At 45.4% G+C, this 27,390-nt stretch overlaps 1 protein-coding gene across 3 annotated transcripts in view; it reads right to left on the bottom strand.

Moving 5' to 3' along the window:
• Positions 1–27,390, bottom strand: part of ARHGAP15 (Rho GTPase activating protein 15) — a 1,201,663-nt gene that overhangs the window by 250,588 nt on the left and 923,685 nt on the right. For all 3 annotated transcript variants that reach the window (XM_063933735.1, XM_063933734.1, XM_063933733.1), the window contains one exon: positions 11,939–12,073. In XM_063933735.1, coding sequence (XP_063789805.1) covers positions 11,939–12,073 — 135 coding nt within the window. The remainder of the gene's footprint in view (positions 1–11,938; positions 12,074–27,390) is intronic.

The raw sequence follows: 27,390 nt of genomic DNA, 5'->3' as shown, positions 1-27,390 counted from the left end.
CACAGAAACAAAATAACCCACCCAAATCTAACTCTCTCTGCACATGTTATATCTGCCTCCCCTGCAGTGCACATGGTTTTGCCCAACTGCTAAAAAATTTCCTGCTGCGATCAACTTGGAATTACCCCCATTGTTTTTTGTAGCAGAACTACAAGTCCCAGCAAGCCTCCCCCGCAAGCTGGTACTTGGAGAACCACAAGTACCAGCAGGCGGGGGGGGGGGGGGGGAATGAGCCCACTGGTACCTGTAGTTCTACTACAAAAAAAAATACCCAAATAAAAACACAACACAGACACCGTGATAGTAAAACTTTGATGTACATACATGCACACTTACATACATACATACTTACCTATGTTGACTCGAAGCACTCGGTCCCCTTGTCCAGTAGAATCCAGGGGTACCTGTAAATAAAATTATACTTACAAAGAATCCGGTGTAGATCGGTCCTCTTCTTAAAAGTTATAATCCAGGGACTTGGCAAAAAAACAAACTGCTCACCCGACCCACGAACTGAAAGGGGATCCATGTTTACACATGGATCCCCTTTCCATGAATGTCGGGACCCCGTGACTCCTGTCAAAGAGGGTCCCTTCAGCCAATCAGGGAGCACCACGTCATGGCACTCTCCTGATTGGCTGTGCACTCCTGCCCTGTCAATCAGGAGGAGCGCACTGGTTACAATGTAGCGTAGCGGCGCTCCATTATAACCAATGGTGGGAACTTTGCGGTCTGCGGTTAACCGCAAGTTAATTGGGGTCACCAACAAGAGTGACCCCACTTAACCTTGCGGTCTACCGCAGACCGCAAAGTTCCCACCATTGGATATAATGTAGCTGCGCTAAGCTACATTATATCCACAGTGCTCCGCCTGACTGACAGCGCAGGTGCGCACAGCCAATCAGGAGAGTGCCATGATGTGGCGCTCCCTGATTGGCTGAAGGGACCCTCTTTAACAGGAGTCACGGGGGGTCCCGACATTTGGGGAAAGGGGATCCATGTGTAAACATGGATCCCCTTTCAGTTCGTGGGTCGGGTGAGCGGTTTTTTTTTTTTGCCAAGTCCCTGGATTATAACTTTTAAGAAGAGGACCGATCTACACCGGATTTTTTGTAAGTATAATTTTTAGTGATGAGCGGGTTCGGTTCCTCGGAAACCGAACCCCCCCCAACTTCACCCATTTTACACGGGTCCGAGGCATACTCGGATTCTCCCATATGGCTCGGTTAACCCGAGCGCGCCCGAACGTCATCATCCCGCTGTCGGAATCTCGCGAGATTCGGATTCTATATAAGCAGCCGCGCATCGCCGCCATTTTCACTCGTGCATTGGAAATGTTAGGGTGAGGACGTGGCTGGCGTCCTCTCCATTTATTAATAATATTTGTGCTTATTGCTTAATTGTGGGGACTGGGGAACAGCTGTATTATATAGGAAGAGTACAGTGCAGAGTTTTGCTGACAGTGACCACCAGTATACGTTGTCTGCCTGAAAAACACTCCATATCTGTGCTCAGTGTGCTGCATATATCTGTGCTCACACTGCTTTATTGTGGGGACTGGGGACCACCAGTATATTATATAGGAGGAGTACAGTGCAGAGTTTTGCTGACAGTGACCACCAGTATATATAGCAGTACGGTACGGAAGGCCACTGCTCTACCTACCTCTGTGTCATCAAGTATACTATCCATCCATACCTGTGGTGCATTTCAGTTGTGCGCAGTATATATAGTAGTAGGCCATTGCTATTGATACTGGCATATAATTCCACACACTAAAAAATGGAGAACAAAAATGTGGAGGTTAAAATAGGGAAAGATCAATCCACTTCCACCTCGTGCTGAAGCTGCTGCCACTAGTCATGGCCGAGACGATGAAATGCCATCAACGTCGTCTGCCAAGGCCGATGCCCAATGTCATAGTACAGAGCATGTAAAATCCAAAAAACAAAAGTTCAGTAAAATGACCCAAAAATCAAAATTGAAAGCGTCTGATGAGAAGCGTAAACTTGCCAATATGCCATTTACGGCACGGAGTGGCAAGGAACGGCTGAGGCCCTGGCCTATGTTCATGGCTAGTGGTTCAGATTCACATGAGGATGGAAGCACTCATCCTCTCGCTAGAAAACTGCAGTGCCACTCCTAGATGGGCCAGGTGTTTGTGTCGGCCACTTGGGTCGCTTAGCCTAGTCACACAGCGACCTTGGTGCACCTCTTTTTTTCTTTGCATCATGTGCTGTTTGGGGACAATTTTTTTGAAGTGCCATCCTGTCTGACACTGCAGTGCCACTCCTAGATGGGCCAGGTGTTTGTGTCGGCCACTAGTGTCGCTTAGCTTAGTCACACAGCGACCTTGGTGCGCCTCTTTTTTTCTTTGCATCATGTGCTGTTTGGGGACAATTTTTTTGAAGTGCCATCCTGTCTGACACTGCTGTGCCAGTCCTAGATGGGCCAGGTGTTTGTGTCGGCCACTTGTGTCGCTTAGCTTAGTCACACAGCGACCTTGGTGCGCCTCTTTTTTTCTTTGCATCATGTGCTGTTTGGGGACAATTTTTTTGAAGTGCCATCCTGTCTGACACTGCAGTGCCATTCCTAGATGGGCCAGGTGTTTGTGTCGGCCACTTGTGTCGCTTAGCTTAGTCACACAGCGACCTTGGTGCGCCTCTTATTTTCTTTGCATCATGTGCTGTTTGGGGACAATTTTTTTGAAGTGCCATCCTGTCTGACACTGCAGTGCCACTCCTAGATGGGCCAGGTGTTTGTGTCAGCAACTTGTGTCGCTTAGCTTAGTCACACAGCGACCTTGGTGCGCCTCTTTTTTTCTTTGCATCATGTGCTGTTTGGGGACAATTTTTTTGAAGTGTCATCCTGCCTGACACTGCAGTTCTACTCCTAGATGGCCAAGGTGTTTGTGTCGGCCACTTGTGTCGCTTAACTTAGTCACACAGCGACCTTGGTGCGCCTCTTTTTTTCTTTGCATCATGTGCTGTTTGGGGACAATTTTTTTGAAGTGCCATCCTGTCTGACACTGCTGTGCCACTCCTAGATGGGCCAGGTGTTTGTGTCGGCCACTTGTGTCGCTTAGCTTAGCCATCCAGCGACCTCGGTGCAAATTTTAGGACTAAAAATAATATTGTGAGGTGTGAGGTGTTCAGAATAGACTGAAAATGAGTGGAAATTATGGTTATTGAGGTTAATAATACTATGGGATCAAAATGACCCCCAAATTCTATGATTTAAGCTGTTTTTGAGGTTTTTTTGTAAAAAAACACCCGAATCCAAAACACACCCGAATCCGACAAAAAATTTACAGGGAGGTTTTGCCAAAACGCGTCCGAATCCAAAACACGGCCGCAGAACCGAATCCAAAACCAAAACACAAAACCCGAAAAATTTCCGGTGCACATCACTAATAATTTTATTTACAGGTACCCCTGGATTCTACTGGACAAGGGGATCGAGTGCTTCGGGTCAACATAGGTAAGTATGTATGTATGTATGTATGTAAGTGTGCATGAATGTACATTAAAGTTTTACTGTCACGGTGTCTGTGTTGTGTTTTTATTTGGGTATTTTTTTTTGTAGTAGAACTACAGGTACCAGCAGGCCCATTTTTCCCCTGCATGCTGATACTTGTGGTTCTCCAAGTACCAGCTTGCGGGGAGGCTTGCTGGGACTTCTAGTTCTGCTACAAAAAACAATATTCTTTCATTTTACACAAAAGGCTATCAGCCTCCCATCCACCGCCCACGGATAGGGGGGACAGCCTGGGGCTTCACCCCTGGTCCTTGGGTGGCTGGAGGGGGGCCCCTTGATTTAAGGGGTCCCCACTCCTCCTGGGCACCCCAGCCTGGGGTGACTAGTTAGGGATTTAATGCCAGGGCCGCAGGGACCAATATAAAAGTGTCCCCCGGCTGTGGCATTATCTCTCTGACTAGTGGAGCCCGGTGCTGGTGTTAAAAATACGGGGGACCCCTACATTTTTTGTCCCCCGTATTTTTTGCACCAGGACCAGGTGCAGAGCCCAGTGCTGGTTGTTTAAATATGGGGGAACCCTAGTCAGTTTTTTCCCTGTATTTTTACAACCAGGACCGGCTCAAAGAGCCTGAGGCTGGTTATGCTTAGATTTGGGGGACCCCACGCAATTTTTTTTTATGATTTTTAACTCTTTCTTCACTTCTCATAATATACACAATGAAGCCCTGCACGGATCATTACGAATGACATCGACATCGGAAAAAACGAAAATGCAGAATACGACAGCATAGTAAATGAGACGTAAAAAAACCTTTAAGTTGCAAATTCACACTACCGATGTAATTCGTGTTTAATCTCCCACCAAATCCCGACAATTTCGAATCTTAGTACATATATCCCCATGTCGGCAATCTGGTGTAGACATTCTGACTACAGTGTCACGTCTGGCAGGATTTGAGGATCCGGCAGCTGAGATTTGCCCGAGGAGGTAGCAGGCTGTGAATTAACCAGATGAGGGGGCTGGATATAGTTCCTTCGCATGGGACACGGAGCAATGATGAACTGTGGAACTGTGGATGGTAGTTGAAAACGTGGCTGGAGACAAGGACTGTGGACTGTGGTTTGGAAAACGAGGCTTGAAGATAATAATCTGCAGGCTGTGGTCAGTGGTACAAAGGCGTGGCTGGTGAAGGAGATCTGTGGAGTGTGGCTTGAAAGACGAGGCAGAAGACCCGGGGCCGACTGTGCCCAAAGAGTCTTACTGGACCGGGTTTTCCAGGAGCGCTTCCATAGGCAGTAGCAGGCAAGAAACGGCAGGGCTGCAGCAGCAACAGAGAAACGACCAAGCAGGATCAGGAGGAACCAAGATACAGCAGGAATCCTGGGAGCACAGGCTAAAGCACCTACAACAGGGTTGTAACTTGAAGCACTGGCATCCCTGTCCTAAACCAGCCCCCTTTTATAGGGAGAGCTTCCCCTGGATTGGCTGGAAGAAACAGGAAACAGGAACTATGCTTAAAACTTGGTCTCCAACATGGCGGCGCCCAGTAATGCAGACCTTTTTGCAAAGCCACATTGCTCACTGCCCCTGGTCTCCAAGCAACGGTTCAGCAAGAGCGACCCGCTGTAGCGGCGTCCAGCCGCCACGAGCGGACCCCCTCACCTCCGCTACTGCTGCCCACGGATCCGGCGCAGCAGCCCACCTCCGCCGCTGCCCGCACAACGCCAAAGAAGCCAGCCCCGCGGCCCCAGCGTACCGGTAAGACTCCGGACGCTGACATACAGACTGTTATTTGCTGCCAGTGGCGGCTCCTACCTTTTTCGGGCAGAATGACTGCTACTGCCCATGCTGAAGAAGAAGAGGAGAGACCTGGCCCCCGACCAGCCAGGTTTCGTCGTCTGCGCAATGGAATCGGCAGGCGGCAGGACCTGTAAAACCCTGGCTTCTATGGACTGCATGGAATGGGGGGCTGTAGTCCTGCTATGCTTGTTCATTTTGTTTCACTTTGAGATCAGTGCCTAATGTGCATAGTAAGGGACTCCATGAAGCAGTTGGGATTGACAAGAGATGAGGTGGTTAGGAATACAGCCTTTGAAGTAGAATTAGCATGGTGCATCTTATGTGCTAGCATTGAGAGGAATTATTTGGAGTATACCTGTATGAGGATCTGCTAAGTTTAGGGGTGTAGTTTCCCTACATTATAGTGCTGTGCCTGGAGGTGGAAGAGAGCAGACACTGGAGGTACAGTATACCAAATCTCACAACAGGAGATCAGTCAGGATAAAAATAAGCAGGCTGATGGGAAAAGAGGTGGCACATAAGAAGAACATGGCAGTAAAGCAGGTTGAGTTGGAAGTTGATGTCTGCCCTGTAAACAGTGAAAAGGTGAATCTGATGGAGATGGGTTAGCTATATGATGTTTGGCGAGTGGGGGAGTGGTTGGTCTATGGTAGGGAACATGCATTTTAGGGATCAAATCTGCTTGCTTTACTGGGGTCATGGATTATTTAGGTTTATCACATAGTCATAAATCAAACTGGAACAGTGCCTCCAATGGCAAAGTCCCAAGAATAAAAGGATTATAAAACTTAAAAAGCAATGTCACAGGGAGATAAAGCTGATGTCTCAAGAAGACAAATACAACTGAGGACAGTTCATGGTTATGGTCGAAGACCAACCTCCTGTTAGGTGCCACGGTCCACGGCGCCGCTCAGTCTGTTTCCGAGCGACGCTCACGGCCGCCGCACCTCCTTCTCTGCCCGCCCGGCGCCTAGCAACGCTGGGACGCCGTGCGCGCTGAGCCGCCGGGTCCCTAGCAACGCTGGGACGCCGTGCGCGCTGAGCCGCCGGGTCCCTAGCAACGCTAGGACGCCGTGTGCGCTGAGCCGCCGGGTCCCTAGCAACGCTAGGACGCCGTGCGTGCTTAGCCGCCGGACCCTTAGCAACGGGAACGCCACTGACTACCGCGTTCCCCGTTGCTTCCTGCCAATCATTACACTTGTTAGCTCTGGTCGTGCAGCAGGGCAGCTGCACGACATTACTAATCAGGCTTCACTGCAGCTATTGGAGGGTTCCCTGTTAAATTCTCCCTCACTACCTGGCACAGACGCCGGTGATAGCTTCCTGTATGCTGTTCCTGCCTGGTAACGTCTGTTCCTGGTTTAGCTGTATCTGGTCGATCCTGCTCCCTGCGCTCCCGTGTCCTGGAGTTCTGAAGCCGGTCCTGGGAATCCTTCCTGTCCAAAACGAATCTGTTGCAGTCATCCGTGGGTTCTCGTTACTTGGGGTTCTCTCCCGGTTTGTGAGTAGCGGCTTCTGCCACGAGTTGCGGCCTAGGCCGCTTAATCCTTGTATTACTTTTGTGTTGGTGGTTTTTGCGGAGGTTTCCGCTTTTCACTGTCCTCCCCAGAACTCGGCAGTGCCGTGTGGGGGAACGGACAGTGGTATCTTTTGTTGTTCTTTTCCTTTGGCGGCGTGCCGCACATATATTTAGTTTCAGGGTAGTTATTAGCCCCTAGCTTTTGTTTGTTTTAGTTAGAGGTCCCTTTGTTATTATCCTGTCTCGGTTCACGCTTTGTCTCACGCTAAGACCTGGGGGCATCGGAGTTGGGCAGACCTAATCCGCCCTTCAAACGCGGCTGCCGTGGGCCCAAGAAACCATAGTCACTCAGGCGTGAATTGACCACATGGGTAAGACAACGGAGGTAGGGTGCTAGGGGCTATTCTCGTACCACTCCTTAGTTCAGCGTCGCGTCCTGGTGCTCTGAACTCACCTCGCAACATCTCTCCAGTTCTGAGCATCAGGAACGTAACACCTCCATAGATAAAGGAGTATACAGTAAGTTATAAATGAGTTAAATAAGTTAGATTTAAGGTTACCTGTGTTAGATTTAGGGTTATGTATGTACAGAGTTACTGGTGGAAGTACCATCCTGTCTGACACTGCAGTGCCACTCCTAGATGGGCCAGGTGTTTGTGTCGGCCACTTGTGTCGCTTAGCTTAGTCACACAGCGACCTTGGTGCGCCTCTTTTTTTCTTTGCATCATGTGCTGTTTGGGGACAATTTGTTTGAAGTGCCATCCTGTCTGACACTGCAGTGCCACTCCGAGATGGGCCAGGTGTTTGTGTCGGCCACTTGTGTCGCTTAGCTTAGTCACACAGCGACCTTGGTGCGCCTCTTTTTTTCTTTGCATCATGTGCTGTTTGGGGACAATTTTTTGAAGTGCCATCCTGTCTGACACTGCTGTGCCACTCCTAGATGGGCCAGGTGTTTGTGTCGGCCACTTGTGTCGCTTAGCTTAGCCATCCAGTGACCTCGGTGCAAATTTTAGGACTAAAAATAATATTGTGAGGTGTTCAGAATAGACTGAAAATGAGTGGAAATTATGGTTATTGAGGTTAATAATACTAGGGGATCAAAATGACCCCCACATTCTATGATTTAAGCTGTTTTTGAGGGTTTTTTGTAATAAAAAACCCGAATCCAAAACACACCCGAATCCGACAAAAAAAATTTCAGGGAGGTTTTGCCAAAACGCGTCCAAATCCAAAACACGGCCGCGGAACCGAATCCAAAACCAAAACACAAAACCCGAAAAATTTCCGGTGCACATCACTATTACAGGTACCCCTGGATTCTACTGGACAAGGGGATTGAGTGCTTCGGGTCAACATAGGTAAGTATGTATGTATGTATGTATGTATGTAAGTAAGTGTGCATGAATGTACATTAAAGTTTTACTGTCACGGTGTCTGTGTTGTGTTTTTATTTGGGTATTTTTTTTGTAGTAGAACTACAGGTACCAGCAGGCCCATTTTCCCCCTGCATGCTGGTACTTGTGGTTCTCCAAGTACCAGCTTGCGGGGAGGCTTGCTGGGACTTGTAGTTCTGCTACAAAAAACAATATTCTTTCTTTTTACACAAAAGGCTATCAGCCTCCCATCCACCGCCCACGGATAGGGGGGACAGCCTGGGGCTTCACCCCTGGTCCTTGGGTGGCTGGAGGGGGGCCCCTTGATTTAAGGGGTCCCCACTCCTCCTGGGCACCCCGGCCAGGGGTGACTAGTTAGGGATTTAATGCCAGGGCCGCAGGGACCAATATAAAAGTGTCCCCTGGCTGTGGCATTATCTCTCTGACTAGTGGAGCCCGGTGCTGGTGTTTAAAATATGGGGGACCCCTACATTTTTTGTCCCCCGTATTTTTTGCACCAGGACCAGGTGCAGAGCCCAGTGCTGGTTGTTTAAATATGGGGGAACCCTAGTCAGTTTTTTCCCTGTAGTTTTACAACCAGGACCGGCTCAAAGAGCCCGAGGCTGGTTATGCTTAGATTTGGGGGACCCCACGCAAAAATTTTTTATGATTTTTAACTCTTTCTTCACTTCTCATAATATACACAATGAAGCCCTGCACGGATCATTACGAATGACATCGACATCGGAAAAAATGAAAATGCAGAATACGACAGCATAGTAAATGAGACGTAAAAAAACCTTTAAGTTGCAAATTCACACTACCGATGTCATTCGTGTTTAATCTCCCACCAAATCCCGACAATTTCGAATCTTAGTACATATATCCCCATGTCGGCAATCTGGTGTAGACATTCTGACTACAGACTGTTATTTGCTGCCAGTGGCGGCTCCTACCTTTTTCGGGCAGAATGACTGCTACTGCCCATGCTGAAGAAGAAGAGGAGAGACCTGGCCCCCGACCAGCCAGGTTCCGTCGTCTGCGCAATGGAATTGGCAGGCGTCAGGACCTGTAAAACCCTGGCTTCTATGGACTGCATGGAATGGGGGGCTGTAGTCCTGCTATGCTTGTTCATTTTGTTTCACTTTGAGATCAGTGCCTAATGTGCATAGTAAGGGACTCCTGGAAGCAGTTGGAATTGACAAGAGATGAGGTGGTTAGGAATACAGCCTTTGAAGTAGAATTAGCATGGTGCATCTTATGTGCTAGCATTGAGAGGAATTATTTGGAGTATACCTGTATGAGGATCTGCTAAATTTCGGGGTGTAGTTTCCCTACATTATAGTGCTGTGCCTGGAGGTGGAAGAGAGCAGACACTGGAGGTACAGTATACCAAATCTCACAACAGGAGATCAGTCAGGATAAAAATAAGCAGGCTGATGGGAAAATAGGCGGCACATAAGAAGAACATGGCAGTAAAGCAGGTTGAGTTGGAAGTTGATGTCTGCCCTGTAAACAGTGAAAAGGTGAATCTGATGGAGATGGGTTAGCTATATGATGTTTGGCGAGTGGGGGAGTGGTTGGTCTATGGTAGGGAACATGCATTTTAGGGATCAAATCTGCTTGCTTTACTGGGGTCATTGATTATTTAGGTTTATCTCATAGTCATAAATCAAACAGGAACAGTGCCTCCAATGGCAAAGTCCCAAGAATAAAAGGATTATAAAACTTAAAAAGCAATGTCACAGGGAGATAAAGCTGATGTCTCAAGAAGACAAATACAACTGAGGACAGTTCATGGTTATGGTTGAAGACCAACCTCCTGTTAGGTGCCGCTGTCCACGCCGCCGCTCGGTCTGTTTCCGAGCGACGCTCACGGCCGCCGCACCTCCTTCTCTGCCCGCCTGGCGCCTAGCAACGCTGGGACGCCATGCGCGCTGAGCCGCCGGGTCCCTAGCAACGCTGGGACGCCGTGCGCACTGAGCCGCCAGGTCCCTAGCAACGCTAGGATGCCGTGCGCGCTGAGCCGCCGGGTCCCTAGCAACGCTAGGACGCCGTGCGTGCTTAGCCGCCGGACCCTTAGCAATGGGGACGCCACGGACTACCGCGTTTCCCGTTGCTTCCTGCCAATCATTACACTTGTTAGCTCTGGTCGTGCAGCAGGGCAGCTGCACGACATTACTAATCAGGCTTCACTGCAGCTATTGGAGGGTTCCCTGTTAAATTCTCCCTCACTACCTGGCACAGACGCCGGTGATAGCTTCCTGTATGCTGTTCCTGCCTGGTAACGTCTGTTCCTGGTTTAACTGTATCTGGTCGATCCTGCTCCCTGTGCTCTCGTGTCCTGGAGTTCTGAAGCCAGTCCTGGGAATCCTTCCTGTCCAAAACGAACCTGTTGCAGTCATCCATGGGTTCTCGTTACTTGGGGTTCTCTCCCGGTTTGTGAGTAGCGGCTTCTGCCACGAGTTGCGGCCTAGGCCGCTTAATGCTTGTATTACTTTTGTGTTGGTGGTTTTTGCGGAGGTTTCCGCTTTTCACTGTCCTCCCCAGAACTCGGCGGTGCCGTGTGGGGGAACGGACAGTGGTATCTTTTGTTGTTCTTTTCCTTTGGCGGCGTGCCGCACATATATTTAGTTTCAGGGTAGTTAGTAGCCCCTAGCTTTTGTTTGTTTTAGTTAGAGGTCCCCTTGTTATTATCCTGTCTCGGTTCACGCTTTGTCTCACGCTAAGACCTGGGGGCATCGGAGTTGGGCAGACCTAATCCGCCCTTCAAACGCAGCTGCCGTGGGCCCAAGAAACCATAGTCACTCAGGCGTGAATTGACCACACGGGTAAGACAACGGAGGTAGGGTGCTAGGGGCTATTCTCGTACCACTCCTTAGTTCAGCGTCGCGTCCTGGTGCTCTGAACTCACCTCGCAACATCTCTCCAGTTCTGAGCATCAGGAACGTAACACCTCCATAGATAAAGGAGTTTACAGTAAGTTATAAATGAGTTAAATAAGTTAGATTTAAGGTTACCTGTGTTAGATTTAGGGTTATGTATGTACAGAGTTACTGGTGGAAATGTAATAGGGTCCAAGTTTGCTGAGGTCTGGGATTTCAGCCAAGATTTCCCATATTTTTAAAGCGTTAATCATTTACATGGCAAAATCAGGTTTAAAAACACGGGCAATCTCGGATGAAATCCCGGACCTCGGCAATCTCGGACTGTATTATATTTTCCCCACTGTATTAACTAATATGCATGTGATGCTAAATGGTTTCTCCAAGTATGTTATCCTATAAATGTTGAGGCCAAATTGCATCTATGTGAGCTAGTGAGCCAAACAGAATTAAACTTTACCTCTGAAAGTTAAATAATTTATCAATTACAACAGGTCATCTCTCCCTAAATCTTATTCTCATAGCAGTACACACCCCCACTAAGCAAATAACCTATAGGACATACTGTATTTTTGACTTCCACCTTAAATGTTGCCATCCTGTATCTCACCATAGCAGACACAAGTGCAATTCTGTGACAACTGTCTCCTGAATAGAAATGGTTTAAAAAGAGAAAAGCAATTAATGCTGTAAAATTATTTCATGTAACATATCAAATGTTTTACCCTTTTGTCTGCCTTTGTGTGAGAACGCAAATATTACCACTGGCACACAATCTTTGGGAAGAGAAAAAAATAGCCGGCTAGAGCTGTTTGTTTTTCTTTTCTCTTCCGCACGTTTATTTCACTTCCATTTTCTGCACTTAAAAAACAAATACACTTACTTATTGCTTCCACAAACTGCTCAAAGAAGCTATGCGGGAACAGCGGCTCCGGCAGCTCTCGGAAAAACATCTTGAGTGCTCCGGTGACAACATGTATGTCCTCCCACTGGCTGTCGTCCAAATTCAGCTTCTCTTCTGGGAAAACACGAGGAGAAATGGAACAACTGGTTTTAATGAAACAATTACAAGACACTAATTATTATGTTAATGTTTCCCTACTATCATCAGCAACCGTTAACAGCCTTCTGCACCTAGAGGTTTGGTGATGTGCTTGTTTTTTTTTTAAACTCCAGGAAAGGAGCGTTTTCAATGGAATACCATCTGTAGGAATGCAGCTTAAAAAAAACAGGAGATACAAAGAGACGTGGCATTGACATAACATGTCAGATACATTTATTCCCATAATGCATCAGCATAGAAATTAGAATTACAGCTCAACATGATTCAAAGCTATTTGGTTTTGTGAGGCAGAGGGGCTAAGAATTGGCAATGATGTACAGCTCAAGGGACCGACCTAAAGGCCTAACTGAGCCAACAGGAGACATATGCTAAGCGTGGCAATAGAAAATAAGCTATTACTTTACATATGCTGGCCATGCAATGTGCTAGGGAATTATAGGTAAGCATTGTCACATTTGTTTGTGGCTGACAGCAATATCAACTAGGAATATACACAGAGCGGGGGGGGGGGGATGAATCCTCTTTTTAATGATTTCAATAATGTTCTGTTTTCAACTCAGCAAGGTAGGCTGCGTGAGGAACAATATTAGGCAGACCCCTGTTGGTCTACCTAGGCTGTGTAAATCTGTCAGGGATGATAACGTGCCAGACACAAAAATACTCTCGTTCCAGAAACCCCTGTTTTAACATAGGAGAACATTCGTTTGAAGCTAACCTGAATAGAGAATCTTTACAAACTTGAAACGGAGAACCTAAATGCAATATTTAATTAGGAGGAATGAAATAATTATCCTCCATTGCTTGGTGTTATCAGGGTATATTTGCTGAAACATCAAACATACAGTAATTACACAGAGCAGCACCTCACTACTCGGTGACAACTTTTTGAAAAGTGTGTGTTACACGGAGAAAAATAATTTCATTTAATTAGTTTGTGTAGAAGTGCTTCCAAACTATACTGGAGGGCTTATGAAAAATATTAGATGTACTGTATAAATGGCAAGCAAGCAAAAAGGCATTTAGAAACATTAGCAACATAGAAGCTAATGGCCTGTTGCTATGTTGGATGTACTGCTGTTTGTAGAGCGTATCTTGTGTCTATTCTCATTGTGCATGCTCTGAGGGTCTGACACAGAGGTGGACGCTAATGGCACAAATGCTGTCTGTACGCTGCGGCTGTGCGAAAATAACTGTGGAAACAACGCCCACTGACGGCCTCTCTGATCCGCTGACTGTGTCCAAAGACGCAGCATCAGATCAACATTGCGACCACCGGTCACAGCATTGGACATCTGAGTGATTCTCAGGTTTCTCGGTATCTCCAGAGAAACTACACTACTGGGGCCAGTTAAACTACATCCACTAGCTTTGGCATGCCCCATAGTCAAGCATGCCACGGTGTCCAGGGCACTGTGACCGGGGTCGCAATAACATCTCAGTACATGCAGACTGCAGCCCCAGCGCATGTGTGGTCCCGCAGTGCGCATATTTGTGACCAAAGCAGGATTGGGTGTGGGTCTGCATCAGGCTCTGAGTGCCTGTAAGCATGCGAGATGCAGATTGCTGCACATTACAAACACTTCTCCATTCTGAGTTTATGCAAGGATCTGCAAGGGCGTGTCAACGGAATTACAGGCTAAGTAGAGTTGGACTGAAGTCTACATACAAATACATACATCTATTTCTGTGCACAAAATCAGGAGCATATATGGTTGATTTACATTAATCGGTACATGAGATCTTAAAGCAAGATGCAGACCCACAATACATGTTTATCATTTACACACATGCTGCTACAGTACCACGTTGATGGTCATAAACGTGAGATGTACCTGCTTTTGTAGGTTTGTGGATCTACCAAAAAATATGAATGATGAAAACCATAAAAATGAAACTTCTGCTCCAACTGACTATCCATTTAGAACCAGTTTGTGCTGTTCTACTTAAAAACTGCTTGGTATTTACTGTAGCTTTACTTACAGTATATCTTAAATTATCTATGAGAATAAAGAGATATTACACTAGGTCTGTTGTATTACATTTGTTACTCTTGTGTATTTGAATGTTGTTGTTGTTTTTTTTTTTTTACACTGCAATTTACCCTCCCTTGAACGGGCACCACAAAAATGCTTCTTACTTACAGGTTAGGATGAGGCCTGATTTCCGCCCCTTTCAGTGAATGAGTTAAAATAGAATCCTTTTACGGGTATAAAAATGCTGGTCTCTCTAAACAAACTGTAAACTAAAACCTAATGTTCCTTCTCTACCTCTTCTCTAGCTTAAAAAATCACATCTTGGAAGATATAGGCTCGTTGTTACAAGGGTTTGCGGATGATAGATTGACAGTCAATAGGTCCTCAGTGAATAGGTTGACACCACATGGTCGACAGTTAGAAGGTCGACTGGTACAGACGGTCGACATAATCAAAAGGTCATCATGTAAAAGGTAGACATTACAAAAGGTCAACAGGTACAGTAGGTTGACAGGTTGAAAAGGATGACATGATAATGGTCGATATCGATACATGTTTTTTTTTTCATGTTATTCCTTTGCTTAATTGACAATTCATGTCACCATTTACCTTTAGTAACCTTGTGGCGAGCGAAGCGGAGCAGAGAAAGCCACCTTGCCTGAAGTGTGGCGAGTGAAGCCTGCAAGTTTCTATGAATTTGGGTCATATATGGTTACACATACAAAATTACACCCAAAAATAAAAAAAATGCTGTCAACCTTTTTTGTGTCGACCATGTTCATGTCGGCCCTGTTGACTTTTTGTACTGTCTACCTTTTTCATGTCGGTCTTTTGACCATATCAACCTTTTGTACCTATCTACATATTGACTGTCAACCATATGGTATCAACCTATTGACTGTTGACCTTCTGACTGTCAATCTGTTAATCTGCACCCATTACAGTAGGCAGACAAGAACAACCCCAGCCTGCTTAGTGCCTCCAATCTGAAGTTGTCATTTTTTCCACCCCATCAGATGTCACAATATTGACCTACAATTTCATAAACTCACCTAAATAAACAGCTGCATCTATAGGGTGTGCAACATCATAAAATTGCAATTGCGTTGCACTTTTCCACTTTGGTAATATCTTATTTAAATACAGTTGCAGAGTATAATTCTGCTTTGGCAGGCACCAGTGCCGTAACTAGACATGTTTGCGCTGTGTGCAAGAAACGGCATCTGTGCCCCCCCCCCCCTTATGTAAAATAGGGGCAGTGTGCGGCGTAGGTGTGCATCAAAAATATAGGGGTATGGCTTCATAGGGAAGGGGTGTGGCCACAAAATAATACCAATTCATACTACGGTGCACAGTAGTCTCCATTATTCAAATTATGCAGCACAGTAGCGACACTACACCAGGTAGAGCCCCTTTTACACATTACGGCAGGTAGAGTACCCCTTTTTACACATTACGACAGACAGAGTCCACCTATTACACATTACGGCAGAGTCCCCCTATTTACATATTACGGCAGAGTCCTCCTTTTTACACATTACGGCAGAGTCCCCCTTTTTACACATTATGGCAGAATCCCCCTTTTTACACATTACGGCAGACAATCCCCCTTTTTACAAATTACGGCAGACAGTCCCTTTTGTACACATTATGGCAGACAGTCCCCTTTTTACACATTACGGCAGACAGAGTCCACCTTTTACACATTAAAACAGGCATATGCGTTGTCTGCCACCTAGTTATGGCCCTGGATAAATAGACAGATAGGTAGATAGATAGGTAGACAGAATAGATAGGTAGACAGACAGACAGACAGACAGACAGACAGACAGACAGACAGACAGATAGATAGATAGATAGATAGATAGATAGATAGATAGATAGATAGAATAGATGATAGATACTTACTCTCTCCCCGCTGGCTCAGGCATTCAGGCTCCTTGGTGCAGCTGCTGAGCTGCTGGCAGATCCCGGGCAGGGGAGGAGGAGGGAGGGGGACTCGGGACCAGCAGCAGCGCACTGTTATTGGTGGTGGCGTGCTGCAGCTGTCCCTCTCCTTCCACATAGGCTGGCCACCGCTACTGTGAATGCTGGGATGAGGGAAGCGCATCCCAGCATTCACAGCGGTGGCAGCCAGCCTATGTGGAAGGAGAAGGACCACTGCAGCGGCGCCGCAACCAATTACAGTGCACTGCTGCGGCTCCCAAGTCCCCCTCCCTCCTTCTCCCCTGCCTCCGAAGCTGCTGCTCCTCTCCTCACTCAGGCGACTTGTGTTGAGTCAGTTTGACTCATTACAATGCCGCTGCGTAAGTGCCCTTAGAACGGGGGATGCGGACAGTTGCACCCTCAGGGCGACTGTGCTGTGTGCCAGGCACACCTGGCACACACGTAGTTATGGCCCTGGCATGCACATTTAAAAAGATATTTTCCATCTGATTTGGATTTGTATGCAAATGAGTTATTGTGCACGTGCAGAGCAGGTCCTGCGATATCACTTGCAGCTCCTTCCTTAACTGTAGCATGATTTACATACTGCAGGTTTGGGGGGCAATGACTGGGTCCGTTTTACAAAATGGGAGCATGCTGCCCCCGTTTTTTAGGCGGGCTGGGCCCATGGTCTGCATCGTCGGAAGCAGACTTCCTGAACCAAGCTGAACGAATCAGATGGTCAAACACAGACTGGTCAAGCACAGCATGTTATATCTGCACCCCCCCGCAGTGCACATGGTTTTGCCCATTAGCTAACAAATTTGCTGCTGCGATCAGATCTGAATTAGACCCAATGTCAATTTAAAACTGGCAGGGTACAATGGTGTACTTCATGACCCCACTGATCATAAAGCGCTTCCTGGGCTTTTGCACAGTACAATTTCCATTGTTCTGAATGAAGAATATAATTCTCAGTATCTGTTATTATGCAATACTAGAACTGAATTGGGCCCATTGTCATGAAACACCCTTAGTGAGGGTACAGAGCACACTAAGCAGCATAGGAATTGGGCACTGTCAATACTCCACAGCCATCAATCTGTTAATTGGTCTTAAGCACAGTCAGTCTGGCAGTAGATCCTGAAAGTCTGTTTAGTTCTTTTGCTGTCAGTTGTTCTCACTTCAACACTCCTGAAGTATTTTACTCAGTATTAATGATATGTGTTCCCAGTATATACATTTTCTATCCAGTGGTACAGCACAGCTGGCAGTATAACACTAGTACAGCGCAGCAGGCTAGTATAACATTGGTACAGTGCAGCTGGTCAGTATAATAGCGGTACAGTGCAGCTGATCAGTACAACAGTGATACAGCACAGCTGGTCAGTATAACAGTGGTACAGCACAGCTGGTCAGTATAACAGTGGTACAGCGCAGCTGGTCTGTATAACAGTGGTACAGCGCAGCAGGCCAGTATCACATTGGTACAGTGCAGCTGGTCAGTATAACAGCGGTACAGCGCAGCTGGTCTGTATAACAGTAGTACAGCACAGCTGGCCAGTATAACAGTGATACAGCTGGTCAGTATAACAGTTATACAGTGCAGCTGGTCAGTATAACAGTGGTACAGCACAGCTGGCCAGTATAACAGTGGTACAGCACAGCTGGCTGGTATAACAGTGGTACAGCACAGCTGGCCGGTATAACAGTGGTACAGCTGGTCAGTATAACAGTGATACAGTGTAGCTGGTCAGTATAAAAATGGTACAGCACAGCTGTCCAGTGTAACAGTGATACAGTGTAGCTGGCCAGTATAACAGTGGTACAACACAGCTGGCCGGTATAACAGTGGTACAGCGTAGCTGGTCAGTATAACACTGGTACAGCGCAGCTGGTCAGTATAACAGTGGTACAGCACAGCTGGCCAGTATAACAGTGGTACAGCGTAGCTGGTCAGTATACAAGTGGTACAGCGTAGCTGGCCGGTATAACAGTGGTACAGCATAGCTGGCCGGTATAACAGTGGTACAGTGTAGCTGGTTAGTATAACATTGGTACAGTGTAGCTGGTTAGTATAACAGTGGTACAGTGCAGCTGGTCAGTATAACACTGGTACAACGTAGCTAGCCAGTATAAAAGTGCTACAGCACAGCTGGCCAGTATAACACTGATACAGCTGGTCAGTATAACAGTTATACAGTGCAGCTGGTCAGTATAACAGTGGTACAGTGTAGCTGGCCAGTATAATAGTGGTACAGCACAGCTGGCTGGTATAACAGTGGTACAGCACAGCTGGCCGGTATAACAGTGGTACAGCACAGCTGGCCGGTATAACAGTGGTACAGCTGGTCAGTATAACAGTGATACAGTGTAGCTGGTCAGTATAAAAATGGTACAGCACAGCTGTCCAGTGTAACAGTGATACAGTGTAGCTGGCCAGTATAACAGTGGTACAACACAGCTGGCCGGTATAACAGTGGTACAGCGTAGCTGGTCAGTATAACACTGGTACAGCGCAGCTGGTCAGTATAACAGTGGTACAGCACAGCTGGCCAGTATAACAGTGGAACAGCGTAGCTGGTCAGTATACAAGTGGTACAGCGTAGCTGGCCGGTATAACAGTGGTACAGTATAGCTGGCCAGTATAACAGTGGTACAACGTAGCTAGCCAGTATAAAAGTGGTAGAGCATGGCTGGCCAGTATAACAATGGTAGTGCACAGCTGGCCAGTATAACAGTGGTACTGTCCAGATAGACAGTATAACAATGGTAAAGCACAGCTGGGCAATATAAAAATGGTACAGTACAGCGCAGCTGTCTGATGTAGCAGCGAGGTACAGTGCAGTTGTCCGGTATAACAGTGGCATGTACTGTGCAGCTGGGCAATATAACAGTGGTACAACATAACTGCCCAGTATAACAGTGGTACAGCACAGCTGGCCAGTATAACAGTGGTACTGTGAAGCTAGCCATATAACAGCAGTAAGTACTGTGCAGCTGGCCAGTATTACAGCGGTTCTGTGCAGCTGGAGAGTATAACAACCTTACTGTGCAGCTGGCTGGCATAACAGTGGCACAGCAGAGTTGTCCAGCATAACAGTGGTATAGCACAATTGTCCGTTATAATAACAGTGGTAGCTGCAGTTGGCCAGTATAACAGTGGTACAGCACAGTTATATGATATAACAATGGTACTGTGTAGGTGGCCAGTATAACAGCGATACTTGCAGTTGGCCAGTATAACAGCAGTACTATGCAGTTGGACACTATAACAGTGGTACAGCACAGTTGTCCAGTGTAAAAGTGGTACATTGTATTTGTCCTGTATGTATAACATGGGTACTATGCAGCTGACCAGTATTAAACAAACAGTATCAGGAACAGGGTGCATGGGTATAATTAAAGACAAAAAATATGCATTATTTTCATTTGGGTTTGAAATAGGTACATACAGTACATATCTAGTAAAAGAGCAAAAAAGCAATTTCTACAGATTGATAATCAACACCATTGTGTGTTACATTCCACAACTGACGTCAGTTACGATGTAAACTTAAATACCAGGAGAGAAAGTTCCCACAGTAGTCTCTCAATAGATTTCATGTGCATCTCAGCAGAGCCGTGGTCATCAGGTGACCTCTCCTTTAAATGCAATCAACTTGATTGTTTAAACATGATCAATTACCACCCCCCATTTTCCTCCCCGGGCTTTTAACGCTCATTTGGAACAGAACGTCTCTATACACACAAGCAGGCAGGATCTTAACAGTCATCAACAACAAAGACATCAGAGACAAGAACCTGATGGCTTACTGTCACGTTAAAAAAACGGGGGGCTTTGCATGGTTAAAATGTGTCAGATATTTGGAAATGTCCTTCTCACCGTGGTGCCACACCCCCTGCGTGAACATCTAATAAAATTGGTTATACTCCTGATTAAATCATTTTCTCCTTTCCCACTACCATACTTTTCATAATGGACCTGTGTGCTTTACAGCTGGTGTTCTTCCCATGACACCAATTCTTACTTTATCTTTTAAGCACTTTGTAGCTCGGATCTCATGCAGAGGGCTTATGTTTTGTTAAGAGCTTCATTCTTACAGAAATAGCTGAACACATGTTCTAAAAATGTTGTACAATTTATTGCTTGAAACACATTTAGAAAATGTAAAAGTAGTTATATTGCAATGTGTGAAGATGAAACCTACACAGAATAATGTGTAGTGTTATGAGAGTGCGGTCATTGAAAAGGGGATTGTTATGTTATCACAGTTCTAGTGCTGGCTATATTTTATTTTCAAATTTTAAGCTAACGAAGGCTTTAGAATTTCTGTTTTAAAAATTGTTTTCCATTTTCTTACTAACGTCGATAACCTTGATGTTATTTTTTGATGATTTATGAAAAGATTTTATTTTTAAATAAACAATATATTCATTGTTTTGGGTACTGCTTTAATGCAAAATACATATGTTGGGTTGTTAGGTGGCAAGATTAGCAAAATAGGATTTTTTTTTTCTATAGCAGTATGGGAGTATGATGCAGCCCACAAGGTTTAGGTATAAAGCAGGAGTACAGGAGTAGGATTCTGTCCGCAGGGTTCAGGTATAAAGCAGTAGTACGGGAGTAAGATCCTGTCCGCAGGGTAAAGGTGTAAAGCAGGAGTACGGGAGTAAGATCCTGTCTGCAGGGTTTAGATATAAAGCAGGAGTACAGGTGTAGGATCTTGTCCACAGGGTTTATTTATAAAGCAGGAGTATGGAAGTAGGATCCTGTACGCAGGGCTTAGGTAAAAAGCAGGAGTATTGGAATAAGATCCTGTCTGCAGGGTTTAGGTATAAAGCAGGAGTATTGGAATAAGATCCTGTCTGCAGGGTTTAGGTATAAAGCAGGAGTATTGGAATAAGATCCTGTCTGCAGGGTTTAGGTGTAAAGCAGGAGTACTGGAATAAGATCCTGTCTGCAGGGTTTAGGTATAAAGCAGGAGTACTGGAATAAGATCCTGTCTGCAGGGTTTAGGTATAAAGCAGGAGTACTGGAATAAGATCCTGTCTGCAGGGCTTAGGTAAAAAGCAGGAGTATTGGAATAAGATCCTGTCTGCAGGGTTTAGGTATAAAGCAGGAGTATTGGAATAAGATCCTGTCTGCAGGGTTTAGGTGTAAAGCAGGAGTACTGGAATAAGATCCTGTCTGCAGGGTTTAGGTGTAAAGCAGGAGTACTGGAATAAGATCATATCCGAAAGGTTTAGGTATAAAGCAGGAGAATGGGAGTAGGATCCTGCCCGCAGGGTTTAGGTATAAAGCAGGAGTACGGGAGTAAGATCATATCCGAAGGGTTTAGGTATAAAGCAGGAGAATGGGAGTAGGATCCTGTCCTGAGTGTGATAGGGCTGCGTTTGAGTCACCACTCTCATGTTACAGATTTGTCCTTATGCCTGGCATGAATGAGCTGACAGGTCCTGTTTAACTCTGTCAACGTCAAGCATCGCAACACAATGGGACTAACATGCACGAGGACACTGTGTCGATTAATTTGATATATGCACTTGTATATTGTGTGTGACTGAGTCTGTATATGGAGCAGAACAGAACTTGTTTTGGAAAAAAGCTGCGGCTGCTACATTGTAGCACTTTGTGTACAGATTCAGAGACTCATGGGCCCTACAGACACGGCGATACACTGCCGAGCTGCCCGACCGCCGATATGGCAGATGGGCGACCCGGCGGTGAGGGGGCAGTGATGGGGGGAGTGAAGTTTCTTCACTCCCCCCGTCACCCGGCTCCACAGAAGTGCAGGCATATATGGACGAGATCGTCCATATTGGCCTACATGCACAGCCGACGGGGCACCAGCGATGAACGAGACCTGGCATGCCAAGAGGGGCTGTTTGGTGTGACTGCAGCAAAGATGTATGAGGACGCATCTGTATATCCCATAAATCTTCTCTGCAATCACCAACACAAGACCATCGCAGCACATGCGCAGTGTGACTTAGACGCATACGCAGTGGCAAAAATATCGCTCCATTGCGTACAATATTGACATTACCTCCATCTCTAAATCAGGTACTGAGTTACCCCGAAACATCCACAATAGCATACTTACCTACTATTGAAGTTTACTCTCTGGAAAAAGCCTGGACAGGAGATGCAAGTGGGCAGAGATGGGGGCAAGGCCAGACTAGTTGTGTCATGAAGCACCACCCCCCATGGTGCCACGATTCACACATATCTGAATAGGGTGCGAGGATAAAGTGATGTGATTACTATAGATTTGCGTAGTCAGATCCCGCACCCTATTCAGTAACTGTGGATTCTCATTTTTATTCTCCCCATTCTGACCGCTTCACTCGGAAGTGAGCGAGATGCGGGACGGGTGCCCACTCTTCCAGGGGTGTGGAGGACTATACAAAAAATCGGGCTTCTCCTACAGGTTCTGGTGGAGTAGGCAAGTATGCATAATAGCCAATATATAATCCTATACAGGATCATTATCAATTTAAAATCAATTTACATTGATCTAAATCGACATTTAGTACGGTAAATATATCCCATAATCTCTTTATTCACCGAAAACTGAGGATGTACAAACAAATAGAGAAAAGTCAATTTAAGGTGGAAACTCGTTAACCTGCTCGCAGCAATCTTATGAACATGCCTGATAATGATCCTGGATAGGATAGGACATACTTGCCTACTAAAATGTTTGTTTGTTTTTAGCAATTTTAAATCAATGTACATTGATCTAAATCAACCTTTAGTATACAAATTAAACAGGAAAGTTAATTATTTGAAGTTAATTAAGGTTATGCAAGTTCTTTTACACTATTCCACAAAAAACATTTCAAAATTAATTAGGCAAAACCAAACATGTATTTAAGGGGCGCATCTTACTTTTGCAAATGTCCTGTGGAAAATGCAATTCCTCTTTCCCATACTGAATAGTCCTCTTGACCCTTCAACATGTTCTTTTATAAACTAGCAAACTGCTGGTATCCTTACAAGTATGAGTGGAAGCTTTTTTTCGAGCACACACAAATGCTCTAATCTACCATTCCATGGGGGTCATTCCGAGTTGATCACTAGCTGCCGTTGTTCGCAACGCAGCAATTAGGCTAAAAATCAGCATTTCTACGCATGCGTATGCACCGCAATGTGCAGGCGCGTCGTACGGGTACAATGAGCATCGAGGGTTTGCACAGAGTGTAACGAACATACCAGTCGCACGGCCGAACGCAGGAAGATTGACATGTAGTGGGCGTTTCTGGGTGTCAACTGACCGTTTTCAGGGAGTGCTTAGAAAAACGCAGGAATGGCAGAAAAAACGCAGGCTTGGCTGGGCGTTCACTGGGCGTGTGTGTGACGTCAAGAGCCATCCCTCCATCGTTAGAATCAACGCACATGGAGAGTAACTACAGGGCTGGTCTTGTTTTGCACAAAATGATTTTGCAGGCGCTCTGCTGCACAAGCGTTCGCACTTCTGCAAAGCGAAAATACACTCCCCAGTGGGCGGTGACAATGCGTTTGCACGGCTGCTAAAAGTAGACACCGCGCGATCAACTCGGAATGACCCCCCATGTGCTGCTGTGACATCACTAGCCCCTTACTACCATAGGCCCTCATTCCGAGTTGATCGGTCGCAAGGCGAATTTAGCAGAGTTACACACGCTAAACCGCCGCCTACTGGGAGTGAATCTTAGCTTCTTAAAATTGCGACCGATGTATTCGCAATATTGCGATTACTAACTACTTAGCAGTTTCAGAGTAGCTCCAGACTTACTCTGCCTGTGCGATCAGTTCAGTGCTTGTCGTTCCTGGTTGACGTCACAAACACACCCAGCGTTCGCCCAGGCACTCCCACCGTTTCTCCAGCCACTCCTGCGTTTTTTCCGGAAACGGTAGCGTTTTCAGCCACACGCCCCTAAAACGCCGTGTTTCCGCCCAGTAACACCCATTTCCTGTCAATCACATTACGATCGCCGGAGCGAAGAAAAAGCCGTGAGTAAAAATACTTTCTTCATAGTAAAGTTACTTGGCGCAGTCGCAGTGCGAACTTTGCGCATGCGTACTAAGCGGATTTTCACTGCGATGCGATGAAAAAGAACGAGCGAACAACTCGGAATGAGGGCCATAGTACTGTATTCTGCAATTGGAAACCTGTTTTAAGTGACCTTAAAAATCAACAAGGGTTTCATTTATATTTCATTAACTGTTTAAATCACTCATATAACTACTGAAGCAGTAGAGAAAACTGGCCTAAATTAGAGACAACTCGCACAAGATTTATAAAATAGCTGCAAAGGGTAACAATAAAAACAAACATACATAAACTTGAAACATATAGTAACTTATAACAATCTAGTATATTAAAGTAAAATAAATAATATACTGTACATAGGACAAAGGCAGCCATATTGGCTTCAATTGAACCAAAACATGTCTGCTAAGTGAGCATCTCCTCATTAACTGATCGTGCAGCCTTCATTACTCAAAAAGAACATCATAGACAAAGTGATATTTGTTATCTTGCTGAATATACAAAAATGTGCGAGTAATTTTGTTTGAAAGGGTTTATTTGTCACTTGAGAAATAATTTATCACTGTGTCGGATCAAGCACTTCCTCCCAGACGCTAGTTTTTGTGATCTCACATTGGACAGCCAGATAATCCTGATAATGATGACGGGAAAGGCGAAATTACTTGTAACACAATGTCTCCCTTCTCTCTAATCCCTAGCTGATGACCTGGATAAGGAATAATAGTATCTGCTACTGTATGGGAAGAACAGGACTGATGTTTAATAGCATTTTACATTTGTGGGGAATATTTGGGGCCTTGCACTTTTATTTACAAAAAGAAATGCATTTACAATTTTGACTAACAAATAGAAAATGACTGGGGAAAGTCATTAGTTTAAACATTTCCAATTCTTTAAAAAAATGTTTGGAACCCCTTTTTACCCTTTATCGCAAGTGTCCAAGGAATTTGGGAGGAATCAGGGTGGAGTTGAACTGATCACATGATGTTTGCATCCAGTCGTGGGATGCCCTCTTCAGCTAGGTACGGACTGCTTTCTCTAAGTCCCTAGGCCAGCCACAGCCATCAGAAATAAATATGGTGATGCTGCTGGCAGTTTGCTGTTAATTACATATCTCTTGTTTGGTAGTGTTATCGAAAGGACAACAATGGACACGCAGACATATATAATGTTGACACCACATTGCCATCAGTTATGCTCTCAGAATGTTGACATGTGAAATGTCAATATTATAAAAATTACGACATTAGGATTATGTAGTGGGCAGCTGTCAGGAGCAGGTAAGTCACTGATGGGCCACCAGGGAAGATATGTTAGCATTCTAACATGTTGACATTTAACAAATATCTACATAATACAGTGCACAGTCAGTGTCAACATTATGGCCATGTTAATATATTCACATCAACATTATGACTGTCGACATATCATCACTCCCAGAACAGGGATATACAGGTTTATTAAATTATATAGCACAATGTGTACAAAAATGCTCCAAGACCCAGCACCCAATCAGGTTCAGTTATTGTTGCAGAACACAGCAAGGCAAGCATCTGATTACTACGGGATAAAGCACATTCTTATTGCAGAAATCTTACTAAAGCTGTTTGCATATGAGCATATGAAGGTTTGTGTCTATTGCAGGGGTCGGCAACCTTTTGCTATTATATATGATTAATTAAAAATGATGAGATCAACAAATAAAAATTTTAATTATAGAAAATATGTAATATATTTTAAAACTGCAAATCTATAAAGTGTACAGAGGGAAAAGGTAGCAGGTGCACAATCTCACACTACCTCAACCTGTAGTAACCAGAGGCACTTAACATATTCCTGGCCAGGACTATGAGCTTACCCACCGCATCAAGGTAGCCTCTCATTGGGTAAGTCCCTAACACTAACTATAGGGGTTCAGGTCCGGGGGGCAGGACACCCCAGAGCCACCCAGCCAGACAACCCCAGGGCATCGCAGGAGTGATAAAAATATAGGGTTAAAGAGGTAGGAGCAGCTGTTGCTGGATGTGTTAATAATGTGAGGAGTAAAGGAAATTATGTGAAGGTGTTACATATATATATATAAAACAAACTATAAGTGCAATGGAGTGATGAAATAGTGTTAAATTGCGATGCCCCAGGGACACCCAGCCACGGCAGGCACAGGGAGCCCCGCACCCCAGAGAATTCCCCCCATTATGGACTGCCATATTAAACAAAATGTAGGAGTCTTACCTCAGTGTGCTCATTCCAAATGTAAAGGCTAGAGTGTTGGACTATTTAAAATCAGAGGGGTGGGTGGGGCAGGGTGCTAAATTAGGGTGAAGGTGTCTCCTACCTTCAAAAATGTATGAATACATCAGTTACAAAGGGAAAAGGAATGAGCACACTGAGGTAAGACTCCTACATTTTGTTTAATATGGCAGTCCATAATGGGGGGAATTCTGTGGGGTGCGGGGCTCCCTGTGCCTGCCACGGCTGGGTGTCCCTGGGGCATCGCAATTTAACACTATTTCATCACTCCATGGCACTTATAGTTTGTTTTATATATATATATATATATATATAAAACACACCTTCACATAATTTCCTTTACTCCTCACATTATTCACACATGCAGCAACAGTTGCTCCTACCTCTTTAACCCTATATTTTTATCACTCCTGCGATGCCCTGGGGTTGTCTGGCTGGGTGGCTCTGGGGTGTCCTGCCCCCCGGACCTGAACCCCTATAGTTAGTGTTAGGGACTAACCCAATGAGAGGCTACCTTGATGCGGTGGGTAAGCTCATAGCCCTGGCCAGGAATATGCTAAGTGCCTCTGGTTACTACAGGTTGAGCTAGTGTGAGATAGTGCACCTGCTACCTTTTTCCTCTGTAAACTTTACTAAGTCTCAAGCAGAGTAGCACCTCACTACCTAATTAAGGTGTGCAAATTAGGTCCCTTTTCCCTTTAAATCTATAAAGTGGTAGTGAGAATGGTAGGATCAAAGAGTTGGTGTCAGACGGCAAAAACAATACATTGACCAAACGTAGGTAAATCATTTGTTTTATTATTATTATTATTATTATTACCAGTTATTTATATAGCGCACACATATTCCGCATCGCTTTACAGGTAATATTTGACCATTCACATCAGTCCCTGCCCCAGTGGCGCTTACAATCTTTGTGCCTAATTCAGGGTTGATCGCAAAAGCAAAATATTTCTCTAATGGGCAAAACCATGTGCACTGCGGGGGGTGGGCAGATGTAACATGTGCAGAGAGAGTTAGATTTGGGCGGGGGGTGTTCAAACTGAAATCTAAATTGCAGCGTAAAAATAAAGCAGTCAGTATT

This window comes from Pseudophryne corroboree, chromosome 7 (assembly GCF_028390025.1).
Source record: "Pseudophryne corroboree isolate aPseCor3 chromosome 7, aPseCor3.hap2, whole genome shotgun sequence".
NCBI classification, from domain to species: Eukaryota; Metazoa; Chordata; class Amphibia; order Anura; family Myobatrachidae; genus Pseudophryne; species Pseudophryne corroboree.
The sequence above is the reverse complement of the archived record's forward strand: the minus strand, read 5'-3'. Positions and strand labels throughout refer to the sequence as shown.